General features: G+C 46.0%; 1 protein-coding gene across 4 annotated transcripts in view; it reads left to right on the top strand.

Moving 5' to 3' along the window:
* USP9X (ubiquitin specific peptidase 9 X-linked) overlaps positions 1-19,650 on the top strand; it is a 593,271-nt gene that overhangs the window by 538,156 nt on the left and 35,465 nt on the right. For all 4 annotated transcript variants that reach the window (XM_082246987.1, XM_082246989.1, XM_082246990.1 and 1 more), the window contains exon 39: positions 14,795-14,980. In XM_082246987.1, coding sequence (XP_082103113.1) covers positions 14,795-14,980 — 186 coding nt within the window. The remainder of the gene's footprint in view (positions 1-14,794; positions 14,981-19,650) is intronic.

Here is a 19,650-nt window from a genome sequence, read left to right on the forward strand (position 1 = left end):
ATCTGAATTCGGAGACACTCCAACAATCAAAGTAAAAAACTGATGCAGCAGGCTAGTCCATTTTGCTGATATTTCATTGCAGAAACTCAAAATGGTACTGCTAATTCTTGACAGCGTCTGGGCATGCTCCTAATGAGACAACAGATGGTGTCCTGGGGTATTTTCTTCCCAGATCTGGACCAGGGCATCACTGAGCTCCTGAACAGATGGAGGTGCAACCTAGCAGTGTTTGATGGACAAACATAATGTCCCAGAGGTGTTCTATTGGATTTAGAACAGGCGAGCGTGGAAGCCATTTAATGGTATCAACTGGCTGCATAATCTCACCACATGCACCAGAAGGAACCCAGGACCCACTGCATCAGTGTAGGGTCTGACATTGGGTGACGGGCTAGCAAAAAGTGCCTCCCGCCTTCCCCTGCCTCATCTGTCTCATCAGATCCTGAATCTGATTCAGCCTCCGCAGACGTAGGTCACCCTGCTGGGCCTGCAACCACACGCCTGGAATCCTCTGATAGTGAGGATGATTCCTCCACGTCTGTGACCACGCACGAAAAGGCACTGGTGGATGCACTGATTGTATCTGTGCGTGAGACCCTGAAGATGGAGGATGCACCTGAAGCTTGGGCAGAGGCGCAGGTACCCTTTGGCACTCGCAAGCATTCAGAGCATCAAAAGTGTTTCCTTTCCCTGCCTTTTTTGACAGAATTGTTTCTAGGGTCCCTAATGTCTTTACTAGGCGTTACCCCTACGAGGAGTCCCTTCTTAAGAAGTGGACTGTGCAACCAGTGGTGGACCCTCTGGTTTCCAGGTTAAACAAGGCAGCCATGATTCCGGTTGAAGAGTCCCCGGCCTTTAAGGATCCGGCTGACCAGAAGGCGGAGGCTGTGGCCCACCATATTTACACTCTGACTGGTTCGGCAATGAGGCTGGTATTCACCTTTGTCCTAGTTTCGCAAACTCTGACCGAGTGGGCTAAGCTCTTACGCCGTGATCTGGAGGGGGGAACAGCTCCCCCCCTGCCTTTGTCAAGCTGGCGGACCAGCTGGTCCAGGGGCTGCAGTTTATCTGTGATGCCTCTTTGGATGCGGCTCCCCTGATGGCTTGGCTTTCTGTTTTAGCAGTGGTCCTTCAGCGTGTCTTTTGGCTGGTCTGCGGATCAGACTGAAAAAAAGGCCTTGAATGATCTTCTTTTCCATGGAGATTGCCTGTTTGGAGCTACCCTGAAAGACCTCATTAAAGGTCTCACAGGGGGAAGAGTATTTTTCTCCGCAGGCTACTAAGGGCAAGGAACCTCATCGTAGACATGGGCCCTCCTTCTTAGCTCATACGATTTTTTCATCCCTCTGGGTCGACTGACAAGGGCTCGAAGCCTTTCAGGGTCTCTTAAGGAGGATCCAAACAAACCTGGTCTGGCAAGCCAAGATCATGCTTCTCAAAACCCATGGACAAGGCTCCTTCAGCATTAAGATGCACCCTGACCCGTGGGGGGAAGTCTTCGCTGGTTTCCGGACCCGTGGACTTCTCTAGTTCAAGACAAGTGGGTCCACAATGTCATTCGGTCTGGCTACAATATCCGGTTTTGCTCTTGTCCCCCGGCAATGGTTTTTCCTTCTAACTTGCGCCTGTCCCAGACTGCTTACAGAACCTGTTTAAGGTTGTACAAAACTAGTTCCTTCAAGGGTTGATTGTCCCGGTTCCAACTTGGAAACGTTTTCAGGGTTTTTACTAGGGATCGACCGAATATCAGAAATGCCGATATTTCCCCGATACATTGGAATCGGCCCCTGAGGTTACCGATATTGCTGATATTTTGTGAAAGTGCTGTACCGGAGTGATGCCTGCAGCTAGAGGCATAACCCCGGTACCGGCGTCCATAGCCGACAGGTGTCTTGTAGTGATAACTGATGCGGCTGAGAAGCCGCTCGGCTGTCATAACACGGAGTGGGAGGGGACGTCTCACCCCCCCTTTCATCGCCTTCCGCTGCTCGTCCGATTCTCCCCTCCCACCGGGAGACCCCAGCATCCTGCCTGCACTACCGGTGAAGAGAAGACCATATCAAAGCCGCATTCGGCTCTGATCAGGTCTCCATGTAAAAAAAAACGGAAGTGATGTCATGACATCACTTCCGGGTACGTGGCGGCAAATTAAAAACAATGCGAGCATTCAAAACAGCCAAACTTGGCGTTTAAATGCTTTTAAGTTCAGAAGAGGGGTTTTGGAGATCCCTCCACCAGAGTGCCTGTGAAAAATGAAAAAAAAAAACATTTCTCTAGCGCTCATCGACAGACGTAGTCCTCGGTGATACACCACCTTCGGGTTATGTTACCTCCGCAGGAGCAGGACTAGACAGGAAATTAAAAAGCTCTGGCCACACCCTAGGGGCAGTCCCAGAGGGTATATCCTCTCTCTCTCTGCCTCAGCAAATCAGTTATTTTCTGTCTAGTTAGGAGTAAGGACCTAGACACCTTGCTGGGATCTTAGGTCCTGGCAAGAATTTTTTCTTAAAGGATTTTTTTTTAGACAGCTTTTTTCTCCAGTGTTCCTGTGAGATCTTCAAGCAAGAAAGCTGAACTGGGCGACGGGCTGGATGTTGAGATCCGGTGGTCACCCCAGTTCAGCCTACGAGCGCGTGCAGGCCATAGCTCCGCGCTGGGTCGGCCGCGACAAAGTCCCATTAAAGGACTGTCCACGCGAGTTAAATGTCTTGCCGAAACGCCAAAGACCATGAGTCACGGCGTCCGTATCGGTCGACAGCCCTCCCGCCCCGGTGGAGAGGGGTACTGTCAGGAGTTGGTGCCCGCCTGGTTCCGGTATGGTGAGTAGTATGTTCCCCCTGACGGGTGTTGTGGTGAACGCGGGCCCCTCTCTGTATGGTAAGATAGAGTCCCTTTCTATCCTACAACATGACACAGATCCTCCTATTTTGAGTGTGATTTTATGTGTGCAAAAAAGCCAGGAGGCTTGGTTTGGGAGCTAACAATCTAATTGTATACATGTCTTAAAGATGTAATCTGTGGCATTCTGGGAATCTTATGGGTTAAGAATAAGCTACCTACCAGTCAGAAGCCACGGACATGTAGACTGCCTTCCTAATCAGATCTCCAGCTATTAGCAGGCCTCCCGAACGGCCATGCGGTCCGCCAGGGCCGGTACCGCCAACCACGCCATATCCCCATGCAGTGAGAGTGTTGTGTGCCCTGGAGCACACCGCTATTCAGTACGGGCCGCCGCCATTTTTTTTGCTGGATCGCACGAGCCGCCATTTTGGCGGAGCCTCGTGTCTCCAGCATGGGGGCGGCCATGTTTGAGGTGATCCAAACACCTCGTGGAGCTTGGGGGAGGCGCCGAAAGGCGTACAGAGGGGCGGAGCCGCCTCCTTTCTTCCTGGGCAGCCAGCCAAAAGACTTCCTGTTTGTTAGACAGCGCTGTAACCTGTTGCAGTTAAACTCTGAGCATCAAGTGGTGAGCCTGGGGGTCTATCTCTCTCTCTCTCTCGATCGATAGGGATCCCTAGCAGGTAACACTAAGGGGCTTTTGTGGCGCTGGGGGTCGAAAAAAAAAAAAAAAAAAAAAAAGTTTTATTTTGAATTATATTATCCAGGAAGTAACTGGAGTTATCATGGACCCTGCCACACATATTCCCCCACCTGTTTCCCTCGAGGGGGCCACGGGACCCGCTGGTGCACAGAGTATAGAGTCATTTACAGCAATTTTGGAGTCTATGGTGGCTCGGGTGGAGGCGGCCTGTCAGGGACGGGGGTCAAGGAAGCGACCCCCGCCTACCCCTATACCATCTGACACCTCTGACTCAGATTCAGAGGTGGTCACGGCAGTTGCAGGTTCCTCTGCAAGGGCTGTTATCCCAGGTAAAGCCCCCTCAGACAGTGAGGAGGACGCTTCTTCTCCTGCTATTATTCAGGAAGAAGCATTGGTGGACGCACTAGTTGTGGCAGTGCAGGAAACCTTAAAACTTGAGGCTTTACCGGCAGAGGCAACTGAAACAGAGATTCCTTTTGGTACTAATAAGCCCATCAAGACGATGAAGGCTTTTCCTGTACCTAAATGTTTCGGTAATCAGATTAAAGGAGAATGGGAACATTCTAAACGTACCTTTACTATTTCCAAGCGTATTGCTAGACGCTATCCGTTTGAGGAATCCATCATTAAGAAATGGACGGTACCACCAGTCGTGGATCCGCCTATTGCCAGGCTGAATAAAGCCACGGTTATTCCAGTGGAGGACACTTCGTCCTTTAAGGATCCGGTGGATCGAAAGATGGAAGCAGAGTCCCGCACCATCTTCTCTCTGATAGGGTCAGCATTTAGACCAGTAATTGTTATTGGTCTAGTTTCCCAGACACTTACGGAATGGGCGAAAATGGTACGCCAAGATCTTAGGGGAAAAGATATTCCCCAGGAGACATCTGATTTGATGGAACAGATTATACAAGGGCTACAGTTTATCTGTGACGCAGCCTTGGACACTACTCCCTTATTAGGGCATGCATCTAAGACAGCGGTGATCCTCAGACGTGTGCTGTGGTTAAAATGCTGGTCAGCTGACCTAGGTTCCAAGAAGACCTTGACAAATCTCCCCTTTCAGGGGAATCGTCTATTTGGGGCCAACCTAGATGAAATCATTAAGGATGCCACTGGGGGCAAGAGCACTTTTTTGCCACAGGCTGCTAAAGCTAAGGGACCTCGCAACAAGCGAGGACCTTTCTTTACCGCCCATAAAGGGCGCCTGGCTGGTACTAGCGGGAAAGGCAAGACTCCTCCAGGAGGGTTCAAGAAGGGCTGGTCGGACAAGCAAAGGACCAACCCAGCCAAACCCGAAGCAAAGGAGTACACAGCCTGAAGGTGCGCCCCCACCCGGTTTCAGGGTGGGGGGACGTTTTCACCGGTATTCAGGACATTAGATCGAGCATCAACCACTACTACCGGTGCGATTCTTCCCTTCCAACATTTAAGTACTACAGGAAGCGGTAATTACCGTTCCCTGAATAGATCTTTTCCTTTACCTTTTCCTAAGATTAGTCCCGATACCTCACAGGAATCGGATCTGGTTGACCAGATAGGCCAAGTAGCCTCTAGTCGGGTGACTTCGGTCCCTGAGGTTCAACCAGAAAAGATCACCTTTCCTGATAACTATCAGGTATCTGATAAATGTGTGGGAACAGAAAACGACCAGACTTTCTCGGATGGTCGGGGCCAGATACCTCTAGGGACGCCTGGTTCAGATCCAGTCAGCGCCAGTGGTCCTAGAAATTCTAGGCTGGCCTCCTCTAGCCGGCCTGGCCGACTTGGACATGTTAGTCGTAGACGTTCCGTGGGAACTTCGTCTCAGGGAGTGTCTGTGGTCTCAAGGACCAAATTACCATCATGCTTTACAGTCGCTGGGTTTAATGGCCTGGCCATTGAGACCCAAGTACTGAAGGACAGAGGTTTGTCAGCTTCAGTCATTCCTACCCTTATTAAAGCAAGGAAAGCGACTTCCAGCAAAGTCTATTATCACACATGGAAGACTTATATTGCGTGGTGCGAATCTTTAGGATTTCCTCCACGTACCTATTCGGTAACTCGAATATTGGCCTTTTTGCAACAAGGGGTTGAGCAGAAGCTAGCCTTGAGCACCATCAAGGGTCAAGTTTCAGCATTAGCAATCTTCTTTCAGAAGCCTTTAGCTACCAAATCCTTGGTGCGGAATTTCATCCAGGGGGTGCGGCACCTGGCTCCTCCAGTCCGCGCGCCCTTACCGCCCTGGGATCTTAATTTGGTTTTGTCGGTTCTACAGAAACCTCCCTTTGAAAACATCAGGGAGATTCCCTTGCTTACTTTATCCCAGAAGGTGGCCTTCTTGGTGGCTATTACTTCTGCTCGCAGGGTGTCAGAACTGGCTGCATTATCATGCCAGTCACCATACCTAGTGATTCATAGGGATAAGGTAGTACTTCATCCTAAACCATCTTTTCTTCCCAAGGTGGTTTCAGATTTTCATCTGAATGAAGATATTGTACTACCTTCCTTGTGTCCTCAGCCCAAGCATCATCGGGAACATGCGTTGCATTCCTTAGATGTGGTTCGGGCAATCAGGGTATACCTGAAAGCTACGGAATCATTCCGTAAGACGGATTCACTTTTTGTGATCACGGATGGCCCCAGAAAGGGTTTGCCTGCATCTGCCGCGACCATTGCCAAATGGATTAGACAAACGGTGGTACAGGCTTATTCTATTAAGAGTCAGAGTCCTCCGTTCCCTGTTAGGGCGCACTCCACTCGAGCGCTCAGTACTTCCTGGGCCTTTCGCCATCAGGCGTCAGTGGTCCAGGTATGTAAGGCGGCCACCTGGTCGTCGGTACATACCTTTACAAAATTCTATAAAATTGATGTGACGGCATCGGCGGATGCCTCATTTGGCCGCAAGGTTTTGCAGGCCGCAATTTGAGGAGACCGGTGGTCTACCTCGAGGGTTTTTTTCTGTTTGAAAATTTTTTTGTTGAGTCTCATCATTAAGGATGAGCATTGTAAACTTCTAGTTGGCACCGGTTGGGCCTTCTAGATTGGGATTTGATTTCCATTTTCCCACCCCTCAGTTGTGATACTGCTCTGGGACGTCCCGAAGGTGGTGTATCACCGAGGACTACGTCTGTCGATGAGCGCTAGAGAAAAATGGATTTTTGTAAAATCTTACCGTAAAATCCTTTTCTCTTAGCTCATCGACAGACGTAGTCCCCGCCCCTCTGTTTTGGAGTTGGGTTGGGTTAAATTCTCTAAGCACTGCTTTTTCACATAACTGATTTGCTGAGGCAGAGAGAGAGAGGATATACCCTCTGGGACTGCCCCTAGGGTGTGGCCAGAGCTTTTTAATTTCCTGTCTAGTCCTGCTCCTGCGGAGGTAACATAACCCGAAGGTGGTGTATCACCGAGGACTACGTCTGTCGATGAGCTAAGAGAAAAGGATTTTACGGTAAGATTTTACAAAAATCCATTTTTTTTTTTAAATGTCCGAAAATATCGGTATCGGCACGAAAAAAACGATATCGGTCGGTCACTGGTTTTTACTCAAACCTGTTCACAGTTCCCAGGAAGGAAGGCAAAGTGCATCCAATCCTGCACCTTAAGGCGCTAAACTGCTTTGTGTATGTACAGAAGTTCAAAGGGATTTCCTCGCCTCTATCGATATCAAGGATGCCTAACTTCACATTCTGATATGTCAGTCATCAGCATTTTCTCCCCTTTGCTGTGGGACAGGAGCATTATCAGTTTGTCGCGTTACCCCTTGGTCTTGCCTCTGCTCCTCGGGTCTTCACAAAAGTGTTAGCCCCCGTGCTAGGCTTGCTATGCCATCGGGGGATCGCGGTACTGGGCTACTTGGACGATCTCCTTCTGCAACCAGAGTCTCCTGCTGCTCTGGTGGACAACCTGGAGATCACAATACCAACTCTGCGGGAGTTCGGCTGGATTCTGAACTTTCAGAAGTCTGCTCTGGTTCCGTCCACGAAGCTGGACTATCTGGGCCTGACTCTGGACTCGGCCTCAGCCAGAGTGCTCCTTCCTCTGGAGAAAGAGTCCTGTATTTCACATGGTTATTTGTGGGTTTTTCTTTGCATCCTGAACAATTTTCCTGCCAGTTGTGGCTGAGTTTTCAGTTGGTCTTACCTGACCGTGGTTTGGTTTCAACAGAACCCCTCATTTTCCATTTCTTGATTAGAGTTTGAACACTGCTGATTGGCATTCCCAATTCCTTGGATATCTTTTTATATCCCTTTCCTGTTTTATACAGTTGAACTACCTTTTACCGCAGATCCTTTGACAATACTTTTGCTTTCCCCATGACTCAGAATCCAGAAACGTCAGTGCAGCACTGGATGAAAGATGCAAGGGTCTGTCAGGTGTCCAGAAATGCACAGATCATTTTATACACACACACACACACTAATTACAAGCAAACAGATCACAGTTGAGGATGGTTACCTTTTAATAGCCATTCCAACCCCCTTATGTCAAATGTGTGCATGTTATCAGGCCGAAGTCACCAGGGTATGTAAACTTTTGATCAGAGTCATTTGGGTAGTTTCTGCTGTCATGATTTAAAAAAAAAAAGTAAACACAGCTGATAATAAATGGCTTCAACCAAACACTAACCATGAGTGAAAGAAAAGTTTTTGTGTTATTCATATTCTCGGATAAATGGCGAAGAAATCATAAATTCTGCCAGGGTATGTAAACTTATGAGAACTGTATATCTCTACATGAGCATAATGTGTAACCAAACCTATATAAGAAATATCTGCGGCAGACAATACCCTTCTCCACGCCACCAGCCTATCACCCTTGGTCACAGATCAGAGGTATCCCAACAGGACAATTCCTTAGGATTCCTAGGAATTGTACAAACATTAAGGATTAGTACAGAGAAAGCGGAGAACTTTGACAATGCTTAAGAGCTCGGGATACCTAAACTCAATTATTAGGAAGGGGATGTCCAAAGCTCTGAATAGAAAGAGAGAACCAATCCTGGGAATAGAACTAGAGGATGCTGCTAACTTACGGGAGTCTAAACAGGAACGCATGGGGTGGTCACTACCTATGTTACCCATTGGGACCAGTTAAGAGTACTACCAGGAAAACATTGGCATATTTTACTTTTGGATAATAAGTTAAGACAGACTGGGACTCCGTCCTAATCGAATTGCTAAGCGAGCTCCAACAATTGGAGATTTTTTAGTTCATAGTTAATATACTCAACCTAAAGCTAAAAATTCCACTCTGCCACTTGCCCCCCTTCCACGTGGTATGTACCCTTGTGGACATTGCAGCATTTGCAAATATGTAACTAACAGAGTACAATCATTTGTCAACTGCTCCTCATACTTTATAACAGGGGTGGGGAACCTAGAGCTCGGGGGCCGTATGCGGCGCGTGAAATCATTTGGTCCGGCCCCCGTGCCACTGAGTCTGTGCCTGACTCAGCTGAGCTGTCAGAACGGAGCCGATGTTTCCTGTATAGTTTCGGCTCCATCCTGACAGTCTGAGTGAGTCAAAGGCGGAGTGATATCAAATGCACTCCGCCTGTGAGGAGACTGGCTGAGATAGAGGAAGCATTGTCTCTATCTTCCTCTAGCGTGGCACCACTCCGGAGTCTCTTTCCACAGTACCAGCCAGCCTGAGCCAGCAGTACCCACAGCAGTACCAGCCTGAGCCATCAGTACCAGCCTGAGCCAGCAGTACCCACAGCAGTACTAGCCTGAGCCAGCAGTACCAGCCAGCACTACCAGCCTGAGCCAGCAGTACCAGCCAGCAGTGTACCAGCCTGAGCCAGCAGTACCCACAGCAGTACCAGCCTGAGTCAGCAGTACCCACAGCAGTATCATCTGGCAGTACCCCCAGCAGTACCAGTCTCCAACTTTTGCGAACCCCGTGGATAGACCAGTGAAATCCTTGTCCCGCCATTTACACGTGGTAGCAGGTCACATTAAAGACTACCATTGTGAATGTTTTGGTAGCGCAGACTGCTTCGAAATGGGTGAAGTTAATTAAAAGTAATTTGAAAGCTGAACGGCTCCCCCCTGTGGTGTGAGAGCTACTGGACCAGTTGGCTCAAGCTCTGGTGTTCATGTGTGCTACCTCCCTGGATTGTGTCCCGTTGGTGGCCAGGGTGTCGGCATTAGGGATTGCTTTTAGGCACTATTGATCTTGGATGTTCAGTGGAAGCATTTATAGTGCTAGCAGCTGCCTGATTTCATCTAACACTCAATATTCAATTTTTGAACTTAAATTGGCACTAGCACATTTTTATTCTTTTGATTTCAAATGAATTGTGTTTTCACAGCACAATAGTTTTATTTTAAATATTCATTGTATTGCGCTGTTTTTACTCTCATATCTAGTTGGAAAAATCTAGCCAAAGCGGACACTTGGCCTCTGATAGTGCCCAAAGCCAACTGCTGTTTAACTCCTTTCTGCAGAAAGGCCAAGACCCTAGCTATCGAAAACAAGCGAGGGTGCACCTTCAGTGATTCACACCATGAAATATACACGATTTCCACGTACGATGATATATCTTCCTAGAGGTCAACTTCCTAGCCTTCTATAGCATAGGAATCAGAGAGTCAGAAAGACCTCTTTCTCTCAACACCTGGCTTTCAACAGCCATGCGGTTAAAGCCAGCGACTGTAAAGCAGGATGGAAGATTGGACCTTACAACAGCAGATTTTCCTTGAGAGGAAGTCTCCAAGGAGCATCGGCGACCAACCTTACTAGGTCTGCGTATTAAGACTGGCGAGGCCAGTCCGGAGTCACCAGAATGACGGGAATCCCTTCCACCTCTATTATGCGCAGAAGCCTCTGCAGGAGTTACAAGGGTGGAAAGGCATAAATTAGCCGGTCACCACATCCAAAAAAAATGGGAGGAAGGACTTGCCCTGGCATAGTGCTGGAGACTGAATCCACCTCAACAGAGCAGACTTACTGTTGTGGCTTAACCGAATCAAAGAGTCCAAGGACTTTGGATCCTTGTTCCATTTGACAAGAATCTCCCTTTCTGGTATGGAACTGAGCAAACAGAACTGCCTTGAAGGTTGATACTCGAAGAGTGAACAGATTGTTCGCCAATAAAAAACCGAATCGCCTACCTCAACTTTTGCAGCTTGTCCGGGGAGGAAACACCTTGGCCAAGGCTGAATCCAGAGTCAAGCCCAGATAATCCAGTCTCAAGACAGGTGTCAGCGCGGATTTCTTGAAATTGATGTTCCAACCGTAAACCTGCAGAGTTCTGACAGATGACCATCGGATAACCCAACAAAACTGAAGGAGAGTCCGCTCTCCATAGGGTATCATCTAGGTACCCCAGTACTGCAATCCCCCACTGGCACAGCAATGCCAATACTGGTGCTACCTTGGTAAACACTCTGGGAGCCGAGGCAAGACCAAAGGGGATAGCCACAAATTAATAATGCTCCTCTGCAACGGTAAAACAACTGCTGGTGTCCAGCGTAAATAGGGATGTGTAGATATGCGTCCTTAATATCTATGGAGGCTATGAAATCTCCCTGGTGTAGTGACGCCATCCGATGCTTCTGTACCCACACGAAACTGTTCCGGTCCTTGAGATCCAGGATGGGACACAACTTTCCTTCCTTCCTTTGCACAGTGAAGAGGTTTGAATAAACCCCTTGAAAACATTCCTGAAAAGGAGCCGGTACAATCACTCCTTGCGACAGTAAATTGTGTACTGCCCCTCGCCAAGTCCCTTAACTGGACTGGGGATAGTTGAAGATTGGACGGGAAGAACCTGTCCGATGGGCAAGACCGGAATTCGATCTTGCACCCAGATCGGATCAGTTTGTAAAGCCAATTGTCCTGAATCAAGGAGGTCTGGGGCTCCAGAAAGAAACAAAGATGTTCCCCCACTCCAGAATCAGGTGAGGGTGCCCCTTCATGCAGACAAGGACTTGTCTGCAGGTCCAGATTGGCCGGTCTTTGCTTTCCCCAACCACGGCTTCTTGGAACCCCCAGAAGACCTGAATGATTTACCTTTTTCTTGTGACCCAGAGGCACAAAAAATATGTTTATGAGCATTAAAGGAAGGCCTCACCTAGGACGCGGCGTCTTGCCCTAACAGGATTGCGGAAGATGATGCTCTTACCCCCCGTGATACCTTTGATCAACTCGTCCAGAGAGGATCCAAACAGCCTCTCTCCTAAGAAGGGCAGATCAGTCAATGCCTTTTTAGAAGCCTGGTCAGCCGACCAGCTTATTAGTCACATCATTGACTTCTACGGACCCCTACTGACGAAGTCAATCACATGACTTAAAGCGTATAGGGTTTAGAGCCTGCTATCGGATTTCTCCTCGCTCTGCATCTCAGTATTGAGAGGATCGTGTTATCAAGCCCGCACAGCTTATTGTGCCTGAAAATGTGAGTTGGATATCTATTGTATTTTTGCCCTAATAAAGCTATACATACAGAGAGCACTAGATTTGTCCCTATTTTTTGTCTCCCATTGGAGAAATCGCGAAGGATAGTGAGTGTGGAGGATCGCATTTCTTAAGATATTGGCTGATTATCATCCAAGATTATATCCCTTTCTGGGAACAGCTTGTTCTGACCCACTGATAACACAGGGGTCAGAATGTGAGGTGAGCGGCCAATTGTATGTGGTGGAGGATTTTTGATTTCTGAAGTTTTACACTCAAGCACCAGCATTTTCTGGCTTTTGTAGTCCACATCTTGACATTTTTGCACAGACTTTTTTTGCACTGGACTTTCATACATTTAATTTTATATATTTGAGGTTTTGGGATGTTTGCATAAGCTTGAAAATTCTAATTGGTGCTTTATATATTCATTTATCTTGTGCGATTTTAAGGAACAATATTTTTATGCACGATTTATATTCATATGAATTGTGATTGTTTATATCCTTGTTTGGCACTTTCTCACTTTATTTGCACTTACTAATGTTGCACATTTAATATTCATATATTTTTAAGTGGTACTGCGCTTCTCTTTACTATACCTTTTATACAGGGAGTGTGCCATATGGCTCCTCCGGGAAGGTCCCCGCTACCTCAGCGGGACCTCAATCTGGTATTATCTGTTCCTCAAAAAGCCTCCTTTTGAGAACATTCGGGAGATTTCTCTGCTTTCGTTGTCCCAGAAGGTTGCCTTCTTGGTGGCTATCTCTTCCACTCGCAGAGTATCTGAATTGGCGGCGTTGTCCTGCTGCTGACCTTATCTGGTGATACACAGGGATAAAGTGGTACTTCGACCTAATCTTGCCTTCACTCTGCCCTAAGCCCAAACATTCTAAGGAATTTGCGTGCACTCTTTGGATGTGATTCGGGTGATCAGGGTCTATCTGGAGACCACTGAGTCTTTTAGAATATCAGGCGCTTTTTTTATCCTTACTGAAGGATCTTGTAAGGGATTGGCTGCATCTGCGACGACCATATCCAGATGGATCAGGCAGACAGTAGTTCAGTGTTGTTCACTGAAGTGTCAGGTTCCTCCTTTCCCAGTGAAGGCGCATTCTAAGAGAGCGCTGAGTGCCTCTTGGGCTTTTCGCCATCAGGTGTCGGTGCTGCAAGCTTGCTAGGCGGCAACTTGGTCGTCTGTGCAAACGTTTACAAAATTTTGCAAAGTAGATATGTTGCCATCTTCGGATGCTTCTTTTGGTTGCAAGGTTTTGTATGCTGCTGTTTAAAGAGAACGTTTTTTTTTTCTTTTGTTTTTGAGAGTGCATTGTGTTTTCAGGGTGAGCTCCATGTTCCCTGGTTGGCTAAGTTTAGCCTTTGGGGAGTTACGTTTCCGTTTGCGTTGTCTTCCCACCCCTCATGAATATACTACTTTGGGACATCCCTGTAGTCTCTGACTAGATGGCGCTGCATCTGTCGATGAATGATGGAGAAAACTGGATTTTTGTAAGAACTTACCGTAAAATCCTTTTCTCTGAAGTTCGACAGATGCAGCACCCGCCCCTCTACTTCTGAGTGAATGGGGTTTTTTCTATTCTAAACACTGCTTGCAACTGAACTGCTTGATGATAGCAGGATGTGTGGAGTTATGCCTGCAGGGACAGCCCCCAAAGGTGTGGTTAAGCTTTTTTTCCTGCCTAGTGCCTATTCCTGATAGGTGGAGCATAACCCTGTAGTCTGACTAGATGGAGCTGCGTCTGTCGAACTTCAGAGAAAAGGATTTTAGGGTAAGTTCTTACAAAAAAATCCAGTATTTTACCCAAAAAAAATTGTGTTTGGAAGACCGCTGCGCAAATACAGTGTGACATAAAGTATTGCAAAGATCTCCATTTTATTCTCTAGGGTCTCTGCTAAAAATATATAATATTTGGGTTTCTAAGTAATTTTGTAGCAAAAAATACTGATTTTAACTTGTAAACAAGTTTCAGAAATCGACCTGGTCCTTAAGTGGTTAAAATCAAGTAATGCTGTTTGTTTTTCAGCACTGGTCTACTGACAGTCTAAAGATTCACTGCAGCAAGAGCTTTGGGCTTCAGTAATATGGCAGCCTCCAGCAAGAAAAACCTGGAAAAATGCTGGAGGCAAATTAACAGCGTACACTAATTTTGGTAGCATAATTATTCATGCGGAATGTATGTTCCTTGATAAAGAACATTGGAGGTTATTTACTAAAACTGGAGAGTGAAAAATATGGTGCAGCTCTGCATAGAAAACCAATCCGCTTCCAGGTTTAACTGCCGAAGCTTACCGTAATTGAAAAAGCTGATGTAGAAGCTGGTTGGCTACCATGCATAGCTGCACAAGATTCTGAGTGTACTAGTATTAGTAAATCTCCCCCATTATGTTTTATAAAGTTGGAATGGGTAAAGTTCCGCTTTATCAAACGGTTTTGGATAAAGTTCTGCTTTAAAAAATGAACAGACGTACTGGCTTTATTACCAGGTGAAAATAAATGAAAAAGCCTCAAAAAGAACCAATGCAGCCACCACATCTAATCGGTAAACAGCAGTTCATTAAATTTTTGTTTTTGGATTTAATACTGCTTTAGCAGTATTAAATACATTACAATAATCATTTTAAATTAATACTTTCCTCCTAAGAGGATTGTACTTGGCACTGAAATGCACAAATGGTTGCGCTTTGTGTACATTTTGCAGACTATGTTGAGCTAATTGTTTTTTTTTTTTCTTTTTTCTTTTTTGTTTGTTTTTGTTTTTTGGGAGCTCACTTATAACCGCTTTAAATCTCATTGTGATTAGATGTGTAAGTAACATCACTAGCAAAATCTGCATGTTGTGCTTTCATTTTCAGGCATGCAAGAAAAGACCCAACTTTTGAAACTCAATGTGCCTGCAACATTTATGCTAGTAGCAATGGATGAAGGGCCTGGTCCTCCAATCAAATACCAGTATGCTGAATTGGGCAAATTGTACACTGTAGTGTCACAGCTAATTCGTTGTTGCGATGTATCATCGCGTATGCAGTCTTCTATTAATGGTAAGTCCTCATGACATATATATAAATTATAAGCTAAACTCCAGGCAGACATTTGATCTAATTTATGCAAATGTTAATTTCTTACCTTTAAGCAATTTGCAGTAGTTTGCTTTTCAGTGGGCATTGCCGCTTGCTGTGGTGTGGTTTGCGCCCTTTGATTGACACACCAGGAGAATTGTGGTCTTTTAACCCACAAGTACATATTTGGCTAGCAGGTCAAGAGACTGCTGGCCTGTGTCCTGCTTACCCATGCCTGTCATATGCCACATACCCACCCACCAGTCACTCCCACATTCATACCTGTTAGCTTTGTTCGACCATGAGAGTGGCAGTTTATCCAAGTGCATGTGCACATTGAATAGATTTAACATAACTGCTTGCTTTACACTTCCTTCGGGTGCACAGCCGAAGCTACACTTTCTGAGTTGAAGCTGTGACATCACAGAGGTCTGAACGGTTTTCTTCTCCTAAACCTGACCAGATTTAAATAAACCACTTCTGGTCCAGAAGGTTTTACCCCGTTATTGACCAGGCCATTTTTTGAGATACAGTATTGCCTTATTTTAACTGACAATTGCAAGGTCATGCGGTGCTGTACCCAAATAAAATTGGTTTCCTTTTTTTCCCACAAATAGAGCTTTCTTTTGGTGGTACTTGAGCACCTCTGTGCTTTTTTATTTTTTGCACTCTAAACAAACAAACAAAAAAGAGCGACAATTCTGAAAAACAAACAATATTTTTTACTTTATGTGGTAAAAATTTTTATCAATTTAGGCCAATATGTATTCTGCCAGATATCCCAATAAGTGTATATTGATTGGTTTGCGCAAATGTTATTGCATCTACCAACTAGGGAGTAGATTTGTGTCATTTTTATTTATTTTATTTTATTTTTTCTAGTAATGGCGGCGATCAGCGATTTTTAGCAGGACTGCAACATTGCAGGGGACAGATCAGACATCTAACGGACACTTTTGAGGGGACCTGTGACATTACTACAATAATTAGAGCTAAAAATATGCACTGTTACTGTAATACTGGCAGGGAAGGAGTTCACACCAGGGGCAAATAAAGGGATATGTGTGTCCCTAGGGGATGATTTCTAACGGTGTGAGGGATGTACTTACTAGTTGAACATAGAGATCTGTGTTCCTGTATAGCAGGAACACAAGATCCCTGTGTTTATCTCTGACAGAACCGGGGTCTGGCTTGTTTACATAGGCAGATCGCTTGTTCTGTCTCTATGGGGAGCGATCACGAGTGGCCGGCAAACATCGCATGTACCAGATAACCTGATTGGCTCCCCTTCTGGCCAATCGGCACATGCGCCTCCACTTGCTGCTACACAAAACTATGTACAGGTACATCATTTCACATAATAGAGCCGACCTCCTGCAGTAAAGTGCAGCTGCTGGTCAGCAAGTGGTTAAAATAGCACCTTTTGTAATGTACATTTGGCGCAGACGTTGGGGTGAAAATTAACTAGTATCCTGGTTCAGCTTTAACACACAAAGTGTTTTAGTGTAATCCTGATATAAAATATATAGTTTTTATGTAATTTATTTCAGCTCTTCTGTTCACTAAAAAATAAATCGTAAAGAGAACATTTTGTGGATTTGTGTACATTTGTTTGGTACATGCTCTGAAAAAGCATTAGAGCAACATAAGGAAAACTACACTTGCATTGTTCCATCATGGTTTTTTTTTTTTCTGCATTTGGTAATTTTGCAATAACTGGGTGTTCAGAGTTCTGAGAATGCAGGACATGTAACCTATTTTCTTTGCGTCCATTGAGGCTCACAGGAAGTCTTATCAACTTTGTTAAACTGCTGCCCACAACGGGATTGCACACTGGCAAACAAACTGTAGGCAAGGATAAACCCTTCTACTACTTGCATGCCTCAGTTATTTGGAGGATGGATGTATTTTCTTCATCTTTGCTAAGTTGTTGGTATTGCCTTAGTGCTTGCCTTTTGTTTTATAACTGTTATTAGACTGTTTAGGCTGAACACTGGGAGCTAACTCAATGTTTGAATCACTGTACATCTTTCAAATTCCTGCTTTCTACCACAGAAAGGGTTAACGCTGAAGGACTGAGCACTGTCATCTGCGGAGTACTGCTGGACACTATCTGCCATTCAGTGTTGAGGAAACATTTGCCTGCTGCTGGCTCCCTGCTTTGCAAAGAGGCATGTGAAGCTTTGAGGTCCAGCCACTTCCTTCTGCCTGACTACAGTGACTTTTATCACCTCTGGCTATCCAACCTCACCAGCTATCCATTGTCTGAGTTTTGTGGGTAATTGAGGGAATGATCTAGATCCAATGGTTGACCCAAGCTCATACTCTCCTAATGATTCAGAGGGCATTGGTCCTGTGCATTACAAAGATACTGACATCTAAAATCTGAAACCCAGGTACCATGTGATTATGTATTATTATTATTTCCGCTTCCTCATCTGAGTCTGCAGTGAGGCCGATTCCTTTTTTTACTGGGTTTTCTATTGGTCACCCCAAACTGTGGGCCAGGTTCTGGGTGGTTTAGACAACGCAGAATCTATTGCTATTCTGCCTTCGGCCCTAGGGACAGTTGGGTCAACAGTCACAGTAACCCTTTCTGACTCTGATTCTGAGTTGCCTCAGTGTCTTCCCAGCAAGATTTTTGACCAGTTGCAGTTTTCTGCAGTTACTACTGGATTTTTAAAATGTTTTGACTCTTATTGATGTAGTTGGTAGTGCTCTTAATCTGGAGGATTAGCCTACTGTCTATAGTCTTGGGTGTTGTGGAGCTTCTACAGCTGCAAATACCTTCCATTGGACCTGCTCTTTGAGGTATACCTCTGTGGGGATTGGAAACCACTCCTGCATGTCCTCGTCAACCCTTCTCTTTTAATACCTGTGTGTCCAAATGTTCCGTGTGGTTTCCAATGGATCTACCAGCCCTTTTTCTCCCCAAAGCTCTCTACCATTGTAGTTAGCCTTACTTTCCTTGTCAGATAGGAAAAATCAATGTCCCTTTAGGGCTCTAACTCTTGATTCTCACCCCTGTACCCTGAGCTTCCTCCGGGATGCAGATACAAGGTTTTACTCTAGTGTCTTTTCATGGAATCTTGATTGTGGTTGCTTGGAAAACTTCCTGTGATTTCAGTTGCTGTGAGCCCTATTGGACAGCACCTATCGGATTGTCAGGATGTCTCCATGATGCTTCATGTGTTGTATTGTCAGTTACTATAAGCTCTTTATCATATTCAGGCACTTTAAACCTGATTTTTTGTTTTGTTTTGTTTTTTTTGCTCCTTGTCTCCTAAGGAGTTACTACTGTCAACTGTTGCAGGAGAGTTGTGTGTATCAGTGGGTCATTCTCTCTGAGGCACCCCTTTTTCTTTAGTCTCTTCCCAGGCTGTCTCCACTCTTTTCTCTGCTTTTGTACATCAAGCTGTTCAAATTTCATACCAGAATTTCTTTCCCTTGAGCCTTGAGGATCAGGTAGTTCCTGGAGAATCAGTCTCAAAGCTCTGGTGATAAAGAAGTCTTTCTACCTTCTGGAATACCCTGTCTTTTGGAGAATTTTCATATCTTGCTCTATGCCCTAAAAATATAACTAAAGGCACAACTTTTCTTTTAGTTTTGAATAGAGTAAAAAAAAAAAAGATTAGAACACCTGTCAGTTTTTATTGTGTCTGCCCCCGTTGGGGAGATCCACTCTCTTTATTTGTCCTGCTCATCATTATCCGTGAAAGTAAAAAACACTTTTTCTCGGGACGACCCAAAATTGGAGGAATAGAGGGGAAATCTTCCAATGGGGACACTAGTTCTGGTGACCTAAGGGTTCCCCAGGGAATTCCCTTAATTTGCAGGGATTTGTTCTCACTTCCTGTTTTGGGTCTAGGGCAGGAAGTGAGGGTAAATATCCACAATTTTACACAGATGAACAGATGGTGAACAAAAAAAAAAAAAATCATACAGGTTATAACCCTCCCTTGCTCTATGCAATGTGAAAAGACGTTTAGCCCATAGTTCTACTTTAAGTCCCAGAAAATGAAAAACCCTTTCATCCCCTGGGTAGGTCTCCTAACTAGCGATCAACCGATTATTGGCAACACCGATATATCGGGGGCCGATTATGCACTATCCCTGATATATCGGAATCGGCCTTTGGATTTACCGATATTGTCATTGCGTATGTTGCGCACACACGTTCTGCCTTCTAACACTGCCTCCCACGCCTGCACGGCCCATACGTGACGTCATTTCACCGCGCGCTGCATACGTTCTCTGCCTTAAGACCGCTTCCCATGCCTCAGACAGCATCATGTGCAGCCAACTGCAGTCCGGTCCGGTCACAGTGCCAGCCATCCACCCACAGGCCCTGGCCTCAGCCACCCACCACAGGGTGCCAACCGCCAGCCATCTGACCCACAACAGAACAGGGTGCCAGGACAGCATCCAGCCACCCACCCCACAACAGGGTTCCAGCGAGCAAGCAAACCAGCCACCCAGATGACACCAAGCCAGCCACCCGCCACCATGACCAGTGACTACACAGTGTTTCAGCAAGCCAGTCACCCACAACAGGCCAGGGTGAGTGACACCAAGCCAGCCACCCACACAACAGGGTGTTCCAGCAAGCCAGCCACCCACCACAGTGTTCCAGCAAGCCAGCCACCCACCAC

Source organism: Pelophylax lessonae, assembly GCF_965119305.1.
Source record: "Pelophylax lessonae genome assembly, chromosome: 2".
NCBI lineage: Eukaryota > Metazoa > Chordata > Amphibia > Anura > Ranidae > Pelophylax > Pelophylax lessonae.